General features: G+C 41.3%; 1 protein-coding gene across 1 annotated transcript in view; it reads right to left on the bottom strand.

Moving 5' to 3' along the window:
- Window positions 1-12,977, bottom strand: part of LOC135553979 (syntaxin-1B) — a 69,844-nt gene extending 56,867 nt beyond the window's left edge. The window contains exon 1 of the mRNA XM_064985955.1: window positions 12,695-12,977. Within this exon, the coding sequence (XP_064842027.1) occupies window positions 12,695-12,724 (30 nt within the window). The 5' untranslated portion in view covers window positions 12,725-12,977. The remainder of the gene's footprint in view (window positions 1-12,694) is intronic.
- Between the last annotated feature and the right edge of the window lie 3,573 nt (window positions 12,978-16,550).

Here is a 16,550-nt window from a genome sequence, read left to right as displayed (position 1 = left end):
GATACTCTCAACTCATCCTGTGGTATAAGCACATTCATAAATGTTTTATTAGACATCAAATGACTGTCACGTTACGTAAGGTGTCTCTACACACTATAACGGCATATGACATGGTTATGACCACCGTCATTCCGTTCCATGTAATAATGTGACACAGAGGTTGGTAAATGAGAACACCCTGTAATATCATCTGGTATGTAGACTCTTATGTATCATGTAATAACATATGACATAAGTTGTCATGCAGACTGTGTAATAGCAGCTGTTATTAACAGTGACATAAGAGCATATGACAAAAGGACAGTCATCAATATAACACCCATTATAACTCAATTTATAACATCTTATTTCGTTACTTATAACTATTTAAAATGACTTATCACAGCTTATGACAAATGTTGTGTGATATATAGTTGTTATAAAGGCTTTTTGAATGCATACATAAGGCCACCTACAGTAAAGTGTTATCATTTCCCCCCCTTGTGTTAAAAGAAAATAGCCAATTAGGAAGATTAAGCTGTATTGACTAATTGATTGATTGGGTTTCTGTTGCCTTGCCAAATCCCTTTGCAGAAGACATTATAGGGAGCAGTGAGCTGCATATTTCTTCACCACCTCTCCCTCCTTCCACCCCTTGCCTTGTGAATGAAACAGGAAGTGGGTGATCAATTACATATTCAACTTACACAAAAAAGAACAGTCTGAACTATATGTAAATGAGCTCACCCACTTAAGTATAGCATCCGAATGCTGTTTCGTTGTAATTTACTTACTTATGTCCAGACTAAAATTCAATGGCTACAACTTATTATGTAATGCGGGATATTCAAAGTCTACTGCTACTACCGCCATACCAATGTGAGATCAGCAGTACTGGTAAACTCGGCCCTTTAAGGATGCGAGGGGCATTGGGCCGATAGCACCAGTGACGCCGTCTTTTAGAAAAATAGATGCACAAAGGAGGATGGATATCCGGAATGAAAGTGACAGCATGGGACAAATACACGCAAAGCTGTTTCTAGTATCAGGATTTGATTGTACAGTTATAAATGGTACTCTCCAACCTGGATTTCCTCCCTAAATGCAGGATTCAATGGTTGTTTGATTTTTTTTTTGAATTGTCAGCCATTACTATATTGCTATAGTATAGTTTCCATGTAAAAAGCTAGTTCTACAGAAGTTTCATCCCTCTTTGCAACCTTCTGAGGACTTTACATCAGCCATAAGTAGCTTCTCACCCATCAGAATTCTTAACTTGTGCTTAACTTAATAATGCGCTGTAGTAGAGAGAGATATTGATTACTTGTTGGGGTCATACGTCTGTGGCTTTATCGATAGTTAGGGTATCTGCAGGCATGGGTTCTTGAGAATGTCAAATATACAGTACATCAATCTAAATCGGTCATCATATCATGTTTTTTTTCTTCTGCTGTAAAACTACTTAACTCACTTTAGTGGTTGGATTGATATATCTGGGAGCGCCTTTTAAATGTGTTTGCCATCAGGGTGTATGATTGCGTCACAGTGCAGTAAATGGATCTGACATTTACCCTTTACAATCAGAAAAAAAGACATTGTATCTCCTCGCCACCCAAAAATGGCAAAACTCTGACCTCTAAAAGATCATACAACACAATCAGACCATCTGACATTCCTAGACTGTTTCCAAGACAATTTCCCTAACTAGCAATTTCCGAAATAATATTCTGAACCGATAACATGGTGATCATGCAAACTGAGAGAGCAGGTGATAATCAAACTTCAATAACATCTCCCCAACATAGTGGTCCTTAAGGGGCATGTTCCTGCTGAACTCTTGTCCTTCCTTTGTCCTATCATTGTGCTCATGAGTCATTTAAAGATGTTGGATTAAAACCATATCACCTGACGTAGTCCTTTACAATCATACCCGGGATTGAAAATGGCAGATTTGGGCACTGATAAGCGCCTAAATTGGAACAAATTAGCTGTACAGTAACTTGCTATAAATTACACCAGAGCTCCGGTCTCTAAGCTTCACAGTGCTGACTGACAGCCGTTCTGAACTTGAGCACAGCACGCGACAAGAAGTCGCCCCAATCCCTCCTGCTAATTGAAAGTTTTGCGAATTTTTTGTTGTCTGAGTAAAGGAAATGCTTTATATTAAGAGGACTCTGTGTATTTTGAAAGATGAGACATTGAGGATGATAATAAATACCGCTTTGATGTCATACAAGCAAGCCAAACACCTGCGCACTTCACATTTCCATAATCATAAAACTCATGTCATATACAGTGTCAACATTTTTGATCACTATGTTTGATGTACAGTTACAAGATTACATGATGTTATACCCGGTGTTGTTCTGAATAGAATGAGCCTATGTTTGTCTATTGTGAAGAATATTTGCCGTGGAACAAGCACCTGAATGCACTCAGAACTCCTTTCTACACTCTTAGGAAAAAAAGGTTCCACAAGGGTTATTTGGCTGTCCCCATAGGAGAACCCTATTTGGTTCCAGGTAGAACCCTATTTGGTTCCAGGTAGAACCCTTTTTGGTTCTATGTAGAACCATTTTGGGTTTCATGTAGAACCCTCTGGGGAAAGTATTCTACATGGAACCCAATAGGGTTCTACCTGGAACCAAAAATGGTTCTTCAAAAGGTTTCCAATGGGGACAACCGAAGAACCCTTTTTTTTCTAAGAGCATACGCGCACCAAAATTACGCTACGTTTCTCTGAATTGCTTTATGAAAGCCCTACACGGGAAGATAGTATTTTATAACTTGTCTAGTCTAGCTTGGCAATACAACAAGCTTCAAATGATGATGCCCACCTGACCCTGATTGTGATTTATAATGGTCTGTTTTGGGATTGTGTAAACAACAGTAATTGTGTGATGGCTGGGATGCAGGCTTGTGTACCAAACAAAACAACTACAATTGTACTTGCTCTAGCTCCTCAACGGCACAGCTAGGAGAGCACAGAAAAGCACCTTGTAGTTGACGACTCTTCTATGAGTCACTAAAGTGCATTGAAATTACTTAGTAACTGAGCACACCTTGGAGAGCTGTGTGGCCACTTGAATACACCAGTTAGTCCTCTCACTCAAACAGATGTGATGTGTTTGTCTTATGTTGCACCTACCCCACATTCTCCAAGGATATTCTCATCATGTTACTGAATGGATCCAGACTATTTTCGGATTTAATGGTAAATCACATGATAACATTCGGTCTTGTGTCAGGGGAACTGTTGTGTCCTAAACTTTGGTCTAATAATTTCCCCATAATGACATTTTTCAAACCCTTTCAATTGCTGCCATGCTTATACATATGTTTTCATATTTCATCCGTTATAAACATTTAAATGTAGCCCTATCCATATGGGTCCATTTTCACGAGTGTAAAGGGTGAAATAAAAGTCTGAATTTGTGGCAACAAGATGGCATACCCAAAACTTCGCATTCCGTGTTTCAAAACTTACAAAAACGGACTTGAATGATCATGGGCATTCAATATCAAAGAGATTTTGATTCTACATAGCTTGAAAGATAGAATGATCCCTGGAACAATGAGTCCCTGGAACATCTTATTACTTAAAGCAGTGTGAGTCACAATAAATCCCAACTGTACGACATTGTAAGCATCCTGAGATGCTGGTGATCTCACTGCTTCACCTTTGTTTAGCTCAGTCTGAGTGAAAGGGGATGTGAGGTAGGCTAAGAAACAGATTTCCGATAGACAGCCACCTGATCTCATCTGACTGATCAACCCGCTCCTCTCTGACTTGTATGGGCACAGTCGGGCACAGAATCCTCAGAAAAGTAGGATGGACGCCAGAGCGAAAGTAATTGTTCAGCGTGTTAATTTAGTGGCTACAATGGTTGACGGAAGTAAGTGGTCCGGCCTGGAATGGCCAGTCAGCATGTCTTTCTTTACCCTACGTTGACATTTAAAAAATGCAAGCTATTCTTTATATAGCACATAGTAAAAACAATTGAGTAAAAGTCGAGTAGGAATTATTAGATGGTTTTTGGACTTTCTAGAACTCATTTGAAGGTATAACCCCGAGGAGAAACGACTAGCTGTATTGAGGTAAACTTAACTATATCAAAAAGGCAGGGCAGACATCGAGGTAGTTTCTGATTAATAAAAAATCCTGCAGTCCAAATATGTGGGGATAAACAACATGTGACAGGTTCACCAGTGTGAGGTGAGTATGACTCAAAGACAGGGACAGAGACTGTTCCTGAGTACCCTAAGCCCACTAAACTAGTCAGCTTTTAACCATACCCCCAAACCCAATCCACACAACAAAACATCCTACACTCGACACAAAGGCTATTTGTTGTCCACCTCAAGTGACTTTCCTTCCATTGTTCAGTTCATTGCCATTGTGAGGAATATAGATGCTAAAACATGCTTTGGAGGGCTATTTTTATTGTATAATGTGTCCACCAAGTCAAGGGCACGTGTACCAGTCTGTAAGTACCAGTGGGCAAACAGATCCCTCGGTCAGATGAAAGACGTCTTGCTGGAATAATGTCGTCACATTCTCTCCTGCTATTTAATCCTGATTAGCTTTTTTTTTTACTTAATTGTTAAACTTTTGTGTCTCTACGACTACATTTACAAGCTTAATTGCATTTTGGGTTGACATAGTGCAAATGAAGATCCCTCTGCTTAAATGACTTTGTGGAGGAGGACTCAAAACACACATCACTCATTCAGCTTGGGTCTGCGCAACATTGTTTATTGGGAAATAAATCAAATTTAGGACTTATCTACCGGTAGTTCTAGGTTTGTGCTTGCATTGTGTGTACCACTGAAAACCCACTGAGATTTTAAATATAGTGGCTGTCTTTGCCCTTGGTTGCATATGACCTCACAGAACACTGCGCCCGCCCCCCATCATCCCCCACTCTACCACAGACGCGCCAGACTTTAGGGCTAAACCAGGAAACTGTGGCTTTTCCTGGGTTATTAATTTCCAACATGGCTGCCGTTATGACTCACCGCTTGATACAAACACATCTTTAGAATAGATAATGCACATCCTTGACCTCTCCTGGAGTCTATTCTCCATCCACGAAAAACATCATGCCTTAAGGAAAATACTCAAAACAGAGCGACCAGAATTCTCTGGTGCAATCTGCTACTACATTGATGTGGCATGTAGTCAGGGGTGGTGCTCATACATAATGTATTACTAGCTGCGGTAATCACTCATGGGGAGTGACTATTGGAGGGCCATCAAATGGAGATGCTCGTCTACACATTTTGTGACCCCCCCCTTCCTTTTGAAAAAAATACACTTTAGGACAAGAATCCTTTCAGTAATGATAGCCTGTACATCTACTAACTGCATCAAATGCCAATCGCCACTGTGTTCTCTGATATCATTTGTTTAGCAGTGAGCATGGTGACATTTTAGGGTCAGGGAGGATTACTGTCTCCTAGAAACTTGACAGAATTGTCCTACTATGGAATTGTGTAACATAAAAGATGCATACTTCAAATAAAAGACAACGTAAAAGTGGATGAACGTTTCAACTTCAAATATGCCAATAAAATGACAAAAGCTGCTACAGATGCAAATATGTCAAATGCATCCAGTACAGCAGAACTGCTAGGCAGTGCCATTAAGACAGAACTTCCCTCACACAGATTTTAACATGCAGTTATTTTCCTAACTATGATCATTTCTGAAATACATCCAGCAGAATTCGTTAGTGTCTCTCCCCACTCCCCTATACACAGTTCCGCTCTACGTTTTTTAAGTGGTGGTTTGGGCCTTGCCCTTCAATGACTCAAGGACAGCTTAAGGCACAATAGAGGCAAGATATATCGCAACTTTCAATGTGGCATAATCTTTATTACAGCTGGCAAATTGTTCTTTGTTATCGCGTGTATTCTACTATCATTACAACACGTTAGCCCTATTAGCTTCAGTATCATTTGTGCTGAGGGAGCCTTGATTAACCCTTGTTGCCAAAGGTCAAAAGGTCATAGAAGGTTCACTCATTCATCAGCTGCTATCTGTGTTTGATTGTACCCATTTCGATGATGAATTGTTAAAAAACAAAGGCTTTTGATTCAGAATAGTTGGCTATAAATGTATCCTATTCCAGCACTAATTCTCAACAGCCTTGATAAAAATATGAACAATGTCATCTTAAAGTTGTTTCATTGTTATTACATTGCAATAACAATGTTTTGCAACATTTAAGTATGGTACTGTATAAGCTGAGCTAACCGTGTTGCTAATGGAGACGTTTGGGACTTGTTAGTACAGGTGAAGGTTCCAAAGAGTATTCACACCTCCCTTGACTTTTTGCATAGTTTGTTGTGTTAAAAAGTGGGATTAAAATGTATTTAATTGTAATTTTTATTCAATGATCTACACAAGATACTCTGTAATGTCAAAGTGGAAGAAAAATTTTAACATTTACAAAAAATAAAACACTAATATATCTGAATTAGATATGTATTCACACCCCTGAGACAATACATGTTAGAAACACAATTGACAGTGTGAGTCTTTTGGGGTCTTTAAGAGTTTGCACACCTGGTTTGTACAATATTTGCACATTATTATTTTTTAAATTCTTCAAGCACTGTCAAGTTGGTTGTTGATCATAGCTAGAAAGCCATTTTCAAGTTTTGCCATAGATTGTCAAGCCGATTTAAGTAAAATTGTAACTCGGCCACTCGGGAACATTCAATGTCATCTTGGTAAACAACTCCAGTGTAGATTTGGTCTTGTGCTAAATTAAGTAATTGTCCTACTGAAAGGTGGATTCGTCTCCCATTATCTTTTGGAAAGAAGACTGAACCAGGTTTTCCTCTAAGATTGTGCCTGTGCTCAGCTGTATTCCATTAATGTTTATCCTAAAAACCTCTGTAGTGCTGCCGATGACAAGCATACCCATAACATGATGCAGCCACCACCATGCTTGAAAATATGAAGAATGGTACTTAGTGATGTGTTGTGTTGAATTTGAATTCAGGACAAAATGTTAATTTCATTTTTTGCAGTATTACTTAACTACCTTGTTGCAAACAATGCATGTTTTGGAATATTTTTTATTCAGTACAGGCTTCCTTCTTATCATTCTGTCATTTAGGTTAGTATTGTGGAGTACAGTAACAACAACGTTGTTGATCCATCCTCGTTTTTCTCATATCTTAACCATTAAACGCTGTAACTGTTTTAAAATTACCATTGGCCTCATGGTGAAATCTCTTGAGTCGTTTTATTCCTCTCCGGCAACAGAGTTAGGAAACACGCCTGCATCTTTGTAGTGACTGGGTGTATTGATGCACCATCCAAAGCCTAATTAATTAATTTACCATACTCAAAGGGATATTCAGCTCAGATATTTTTCTTTTTACGCTACCATTCGGTGCCCTTCTTTGTGAGGCATTGACAAACCTCCCTGGCCTTTGTGGTTGAATCTGTGCTCGAAATTCACTTCTCGATTGAAGGACCTTACAGACAATTGTATGTGGGAATACTTATTGACTCAAGACATTTCAACTTTTCATTTTTTGTATACATATCTAAAATGTTCTACAAACTAGATTCCACTTTCACATTATGGGGTATTGTGTGTAGATCCATGACACAAAATGTAAATGTAATCAATTTTACATTTAGGCTGTAAAACAACTAAATGTGGAAAAAGTCAGGGGAGTGAATACTTTCTGAAGGCACTTTATATACATTACCACAGAACTCTACAGTACAGGAAAAAGCCTGTCAATGTAAATAAAGGTGTGCTGTCGAGGTCGGAGACGGAAGTCAAACACTCCTTTCCTCTGACGCAATCAAGGAGTTCCAGCTTGTGTCTTACTAAAATCCCTGTTTATGTGGGACACATTGCATGGTAGCGAGGTGAATGCTGTTTTTCTCACTCTTAAACTTACGTCATGTCATACATGTGGTGAATATGAATGCTAAATACATGTGGTGAATATGAATGCTAAATACATGTGGTGAATATGAATGCTAAATACATGTGGTGAATATGAATGCTAAATACATGTGGGGATAAATAAAGCAACACAGGGATTCGAGGCACACGAAGCTTTAAGCAAAACGACACAAAATATACAGTAACTGGAATAACAGAATGTTTTGCTAATTCTGCATTGGACACAAAGATGTTACTGGATATGTTATAAATCTATATAAATAAACTCACTACCTTACCAAGTAGGTACAAATTGGATGCATGTATTGCATTTATGGCTCTGTCAGTCAAGGACACAACTGTACATTTTGGTGTTCCTCAAGGTTTCATTTTAGGACCACTATTGTTTTCACTATATATTTTACCTCTTGGGGATGTCATTCAAAAACATAATGTTAACTTTCACTGCTATGTGGATGGCACACAGCTGTACATTTCAATGAAACATGGTGAAGCCCCAAAATTGCCCTCGCTAGAAGCCTGTCTTTCAGACATAAGGAAGTGGACAGCTGCAAACTTTCTACTTTTAAACTCAGACAAAACAGAGATGCTTGTTCTAGGTCCCAAGAAACAAAGAGATCTTCTGTTGAATCTGACAATTAATCTTGATGGTTGTACAGTCGTCTCAAATAAAACTGAAGGACCTCAGCGTTACTCTGGACCCTGATCTCTCTTTTGACGAACATATCAAGACTGTTTCAAGGACAGCTTTTTTCCATCTACGTAACATGGCAAAATCAGAAACTTTCTGTCCAAAAAGGATGCAGAAAAATTAATCCATGCTTTTGTTACTTCTAGGTTAGACTACTGCAATGCTCTACTTTCCGGCTACCCGGATAAAGCACTAAATACACTTCAGTTAGTGCTAAATAAGGCTGCTAGAATCCTGACTAGAACCAAAAGATGTATCATATTACTCCAGTGCTAGCCTCCCTACACTGGCTTCCTGTTAAGGCAAGGGCTGATTTCAAGGTTTTACTGCTGACCTACAAAGCATTACATGGGCTTGCTCCTACCTATCTTTCCGATTTGGTCCTGCCGTACATACCTACACGTACGCTACGGTCACAAGACGCAGGGCTCCCAATTGTCCCTAGAATTTCTAAGCAAACAGCTGAAGGCAGGGCTTTCTCCTATAGAGCTCCATTTTGGGGAGGCAGGGTAGCCTAGTGGTTAGAGCGTTGGACTAGTTGCCGGAAAGTTGCAAGTTCAAACCACCAACCTGACAAGGTACAAATCTGTCGTTCTACCCCTGAACAGGCAGTTAACCCACTGTTCCTAGGCTGTCATTGAAAATAAGAATTGGTTCTTAACTGACTTGCCTGGTTAAATAAAGGTAAAATTTAAAGAATTTTTTTTATGGAATGGTCTGCCTACCCATGTGAGAGACACAGACTCGGTCTCAACCTTTAAGTCTTTATTGAAGACTCATCTCTTCAGTGGGTCATAGGATTGAGTGTAGTCTGGCCCAGGAGTGTGAAGGTGAACGGAAAGGCTCTGGAGCAACTAACCGCCCTTCCTGTCTCTGCCTGGCCGGTTCCCCTCTCTCCACTGGGATTCTCTGCCTCTAACCCTATTACAGGGGCTGAGTCACTGGCTTACTGGTGCTCTTTCATGCCGTCCCTAGGAGGGGTGCGTCACTTGAGTGGGTTGAGTCACTGACGTGATCTTTCTGTCTGGGTTGGCGCCCCCCCCCCCCTTGGGTTGTGCCGTGGCGGAGATCTTTGTGGGCTATACTCGGGCCTTGTGTCAGGATGGTAAGTTGGTGGTTAAAGATATCCCTCTAATGGAGTGTTGGCTGTGCTTTGGGCAAGTGGGTGGGGTTATATCCTTCCAGTTTGGCCCTGTCCGGGGGTATTATCGGATGGGGACACAGTGTCTCCTGACCCCTCCTGTCTCGCCTCCAGTATTTATGCTGCAGTAGTTTATGTGTCGGGGGGCTAGGGTCAGTTTGTTATATCTGGAGTACTTCTCCTGTCTTATTCGGTGTCCTGTGTGAATTTAAGTATGCTCTCTCTAATTCTCTCTTTCTTTCTCTCTCTCGAAGGACCTGAGCCCTAGGACCATGCCTCAGGACTACCTGGCATAATAACTCCTTGCTGTCCCCAGTCCACCTGGCCATGCTGCTGCTCCTGTTTCCACTGTTCTGCCTGCGGCTATGGAACCCTGACCTGTTCACCTGTTCAGGTGCTACCTGTCCCAGACCTGCTGTTTTCAACTCTCTATAGACAGTAGGAGCGGGTAGAGATACTCTTAATGATCGGCTATGAAAAGCCAACTGGTACAAAAAGTGGGGGAAAAAATGAAGCCATAAAACCATTTAAAATTTTAAAAAGCACACACGTTTTTTTTCTCTGAATAAATGTCTAGTGTCATGCAAAATGCTAGTGCCTTTACAGAAATGTTAAGGACATTGAGTGAGTGAAATATCTTGGGAGAACAAATCAATAATATGTGTGTGTGTGTGTGTGTGTGTGTGTGTGTGTGTGTGTGTGTGTGTGTGTGCGTGTGCGTGTGCGTGTGCGTGTGTGTGTGTGTGTGTGTGTGTGTCAATGATAGAGAGCAATATTAATTTTATGAGTAAGGAATCGCACTGACATCTCTGTAGCTTATAATGCTTAGAAATATGTTTTTGAATAAGAAAACTATGCCTGTGCCTTTTCAACCCCCAGAATGTGTCACTTCTCAGCAACCACTACCCCAGTTTATAATCAATAACATTGGACATATATTGTGCAGCAACGCACGCGCACACCCTCAACCGAAGGTCTATCAGCCGATTCTTTGGTTTACACGGGAATAGTCGGTATAGACATGGTAAATATAGCCGGCCAATCTTTTGCTCACTCACACGTAGCACATTCGGTAAAACCCGTGCAGACACGGCTTGCTCAGAGCAGGACGATGTAGCGCGCGACGTATACGTCACTGTGATGTTGATGATTACATAAAACGTAATTATTACCCAATCATATAACATCTGTTGCCAGAATTACGTGATATTCTATCATTATAATATAACATTAACAATATTATTTCCATAGAGTTTAGACTGACGGTAGCGATTATTTATCCATTTCACTTCAGATGGCATAGATTATATCGGGAACGTGAGGGGCTTGGGTTGGGGATACAAAACCATAAATTACAGTTAAAGAAATAACGAAAATCGGTCTCAGAGAGCAAGATAATCTACAAAAATGAGCACGTCTAATAAACGCTCGTATGGTTCGTTTGGACACGAAAGCATCATAACCGAGAGATTTTTTGTAGCCCAGTCTCGTTGAATCTGCAGTGGGCAGTGAGGCAAGTGCCTAGTGTCTGACTGAGTATGGATCTCTGTGTTCAGCGTTTCAGTGGGAAGGCATAGAAGGAGGCACAGAATTCGTGCAAGGTGATTCCGCTGACCAGGGGCTATGTCAGGAACGGTGGCACAATCACAATCATGTGCTATAATGTCCACAGCAGTATAGCCTGTATTGGCTCTACATTTGGATATAATAAATCACACACAGGCACGCGCGCGCGCGCGCGCGCACACACACACACACACACGCTATAGATATAGGTGCAGAGCGGCAATGAGTCCAGGCGTTTCCTCGGATATTTTATTGATCTCCAGACGTTGGGAGGTTGGGCTACGCCAAAAAAAGGCATGCATGCTTCGGGCCTCATATTGATTTGATTCCCATGAGGATAGGAGACATTTGTTTTTCAATTAAACCTAGACAGACAAATTGCATAAATATATGACAGTGGCTAACCTCATGGCATATATCTCGTCACTGAATGTGTTGTAAACCAGTATGCATGTGGTTTTCCAATGCAGGGAAAAATGAAACCCTGGTGCAGATCCTGCCATAGCATGGTGTCGCCAAAGCGAACCCAATTGAACCCTATAGACGCATAGTTGGGAGAGAGCTAAAATTATGTCCTCCTTGGTCGAATTTGGGTCTAATACAAGCAATAATGTAAACTATACCCTACTATAGGGGCCAGTTCTAAGAAAATGTACAATCTCATAATATGACCCCCCACCCCCACCGTAGTCAACCCCGTCCCACTCGTATAAAACGCTCTCTCCATCAACTATCTAGAAAAAGATAAATCCGATGGGCTGAGGCAATTCTGAACAAATATTTAGTTCTACCAAGGGTTGAATACAAATCCTTAACGGTGTTTGCAGGGATTGCTAGACTAGGAGCACTCTGGGCTAGGATAGCTTTCATCCACAGTATTTTACCACTATTCCGGGTAGCTGTCCATCCAATAAGCATTCATAAGCTTATATTGATTCGGGTTATTTCTAGTAGTGGACTATTTATGGTAGATGAGTTTGTTTTATATGCTTGACTGCCTGCAATGCTAATAGCCCTATACTATTTTCTCAAATCACTGCATTTTAACGGACCTTTAATAGAGAAGTCATCTTTTTTATCATGCTTACATTACGTGTATGATCATCAGTGCACGCATGCGGGCACCACTAGGCTATTGACACTGATGGGAAGACACATTCGAATGCGTAAAATATAAATGAATAGCCTAAAGGTATCAGCCTCTGTATTTTTGGTAAGAATCGAAACCTCAGTGCACATATTTGTTATGTTTGCCGTGAGCTAGCGCTCAGCAAGGAGATGTCAGACGCTGACGCCCGATTGCGGTGAGGATTCGGAAGGGAGGAGAGAGTGGGACCAAGGGAGGAGGGCAGGAATGGTAGAAATATATAAGCTTACACTTCGTAGTTCTTGTGTACGATCCTTCATTGTTTCCCCGCCGTGCTGGCTAAAATATAATCGCCTGGGTTTTTCCGCCTCGTTGTCTTCTTATGTCTAAAGGTCCGACAATGTTATATTTTCTTCCAGTATTCAAATGAGGGGGTAGGCTATGAGTCTCCCCTGTGCGCTACCTTCTCTGTCTTTTTTCCCTTTTCTCTAGTCCCCCCTCTACCGTGCTTGTGCGTCCTCCTTGGCGGTGCAGTGTCGCCCCGCAGCGCGCTCCGACTCCAGCAAACGAATGCGATACGAGCGCGGTACTGATGCTGCAAAAAAAAAGAAACGATGCGGAGGGATGGAACTCTGTGCGCACGCGTGGTCTCCATCTCTATCACTTTACCTGCCACCCCTCCCCCTCCGCCCTTTTTTCCCTTCGGTGTCTATCCGCAGCGCGTAATCGGTCGGCGCCCCATGCCAACACAGTGAACTGTAGTTTGTTTTCGGTGAATTAAAATAATTTGGTGAAATTCAGTCCACAAGCATGGAAACTGGGTAGGGCAACGGAAACCCCAGCCTCCCTTCCCAAAGGAGCGGTTTCCACAAGGGGCTCAGGGTGGTCTATGGTGGCAGGCAGAAGGAAGTGAGATAATCAGAGGATGAGGTGATGTTACCCCCATTAAACACGTTTTTTTATTTATTTATCGGAAGCCACCCACTTCAATGCACAAGTGCTCTATGTATGAGCTGTCCACCACAACCCGGCAAACGCCATCATAATGACTGGAATAGAAGTCAGCTGTAGGTTAAAAGGCAATGTAGCCTAATGATTTAGAGAATTCGATATCAGACTTGACTTTCTGCTTTAATATTAGGCTACAGCAGACTGTTTTACTGATAGGCCTAGATTTTGAAAACCTTAACATAGTTGTATACTTTATTTTTTTTACAGTTATTACATTGTAATAAGTCTAGACCTGCATTATAATAGCCTATAACCCGAGGCAAATGCCATCAAAATTGTTTCAATATTTCAGATATCTTTGTTTAATTAAATTAGAATAGGCTACCATGTTAGATTGCTATATAAGTTTACATCTTGGGTCCAAGTTATCATGTTGTATACCGTATTCAGTGTCCTTTCCCCACAAACCAACAGGAGGAGTCATATTACTAAACATAACATGAATATTGTCTCCATTTCCTCACATGAAGACTCAATTGATCGGAGTTGTGCACTCACATTCCATATTGACAGTATCCCTGAATGGCCCTTGACTGTTTGAGCATAGCCTACTGTAAAGAATAATCAATAATAGCCCCTAATATTATTCAATGCCTGTATTCAAGGAAATGTATGGACTTCATGTCCTAATAATGTACATTATATCCTCATTCACTGGAATCATTCGTCTAGCCCAGATGACCCAACCTGTGGCTTGGCATGGTCCAGTACTATCTGTAATACTCCTCAGTTTTAACTCTACAACCAATGTACAGTAACAGGTACTGGAGGTTAGACCGAAGTTGTTAGGCTACCAATATTAAAATGGGAGAAATTCAAAAGGATAAACATATACTATCTACCAATTAATCAGTACCTACAGATTGAAGTCAGAAGTTTACATACACTTAGGTTGGAGTCATTGCAAGCCGAAGAACACCAGCCCAACCGTGAAGCACGGGGGTGGCAGCATCATGTTGTGGGGGTGCTTTGCTGCAGGAGGGACTGGGGCACTTCACAAAATAGATGGTATCATGAGGATGGAAAATGACGTGGATATATTGAAGCAACATCTCAAGACATCAGTCAGGAAGTTAAAGTTTGGTCGCAAATCAGTCTTCCAAATGGACAATGACCCCAAGCATACTTCTAAAGTTGTGGCAAAATGACTTAAGGACAACAGAGTCAAGGTATTGGAGTGGCCATCACAAAGCCCTGACCTCAATCCTATAGAAAATGTGTGGGCAGAACTGAAAAAGCGTGTGCAAGGAAGGAGGCCTACAAACCTACCTCAGTTACACCAGCTCTGTCAGGAGGAATGGGCCAAAATTCACTCAACTTATTGTGGGAAGCTTGTGGAAGGCTACCCAAAATGTTTGCCCCAAGTTAAACAATTGAAAGGCAATGCTACCAAATACTAATTGAGAATATGTACACTTCTGACCCACTGGGAATGTGATGAAATAAATCAAATCTGAAATAAATTATTCTCTCTACTATTATTCTGACATGTCACATTCTTAAAATAAAGTGATGATCCTAACTGACCTAAAACTAGGAATATTTACTAGGATTAAATGTCGGGAATTGTGAAAAACGGAGTTTAAATGTATTTGGCTAAGGTGGATGTAAACTTCCGACTTCAACTGTATGTCATGCAGTGCCATCTTATATCCAGTAAGATCACTAATAAATTGGGCCACGGTGCAGAGTCATTTCAAATAAGGGTTTTAGGATTGTGATGAATTCACGCTCTACTCTAATTTCCTTGAAAATGATGATGCCCAGTGACGAACCAACAGTCTTGTATTGTATAACCCACCTTGAGGTCTTCCATTTAGCATAGAGTAGAAAGAAACAAATCAGCGATGAGGCAGGGTTAAAACACAGCCGATAGAGTTGGGGTTCATTTCACTAAAAAGGGGGTATACAGTGAGGGGGAAAAAGTATTTGATCCCCTGCTGATTTTGTACGTTTGCCCACTGACAAAGAAATGATCAGTCTATCATTTTAATGGTAGGTTTATTTGAACAGTGAGAGACAGAATAACAACAAAAATCCAGAAAAACGCATGTCAAAAATGTTATAAATTGATTTGCATTTTAATGAGAGAAGTAAGTATTGGACCCCTCTGCAAAACATGACTTTGTACTTGGTGGCAAAACCCTTGTTGGCAATCACAGAGGTCAGACGTTTCTTGTAGTTGGCCACCAGGTTTGCACACATCTCAGGAGGGATTTTGTCCCACTCCTCTTTGCAGATCTTCTCCAAGTCATTAAGGTTTCGAGGCTGACGCTTGGCAACTCGAACCTTCAGCTCCCTCCACAGATTTTCTATGGGATTAAGGTCTGGAGACTGGCTAGGCCACTCCAGGACCTTAATGTGCTTCTTCTTGAGCCACTCCTTTGTTGCCTTGGCCGTGTGTTTGGGGTCATTGTCATACTGGAATACCCATCCACGACCCATTTTCAATGCCCTGGCTGAGGGAAGGAGGTTCTCACCCAAGATTTGATGGTACATGGCCCTGTCCATCGTCCCTTTGATGCGGGAAAGTTGTCCTGTCCCCTTAGCAGAAAAACACCCCCAAAGCATGATGTTTTCACCTCCATGTTTGATGGTGGGGATGGTGTTATTGGGGTCATAGGCAACATTCCTCCTCCTCCAAACACGGCAAGTTGAGTTGATGCGAAAGAACTCCATTTCTGTCTCATCTGACCAAAACACTTTCACCCAGTTGTCCTCTGAATCATTCAGATGTTCATTGGAAAACTTCAGACGGGCATGTATATGTGCTTTCTTGAGCAGGGGGACCTTGCGGGCGCGGCAGAATTTCAGTCCTTCACGCCGTAGTGTGTTACCAATTGTTTTCTTGGTGATTATGGTCCCATCTGCCTTGAGACCATTGACAAAATCCTCCCGTGTAGTTCTGGGCTGATTCCTCACCGTTCTCATGATCATTGCAACTCCACGAGGTGAGATCTTGCATGGAGTCCAAGGCCGAGGGAGATGGACAGTTCTTTTGTGTTTCTTCCATTTGCGAATAATCAATGGCGATGGTCTTGTAGCCCATTCCAGCCTTGTGTAGGTGTACAATCTTGTCCCTGACATCCTTGGAGAGCTCTTTGGTCTTGGCCATGGTGGAGAGTTTGGAATCTG

This window comes from Oncorhynchus masou, chromosome 14 (assembly GCF_036934945.1).
Source record: "Oncorhynchus masou masou isolate Uvic2021 chromosome 14, UVic_Omas_1.1, whole genome shotgun sequence".
NCBI lineage: Eukaryota > Metazoa > Chordata > Actinopteri > Salmoniformes > Salmonidae > Oncorhynchus > Oncorhynchus masou.
Note: the sequence above shows the minus strand (reverse complement) of the source record. Positions and strands in the feature narration are given on the sequence as shown.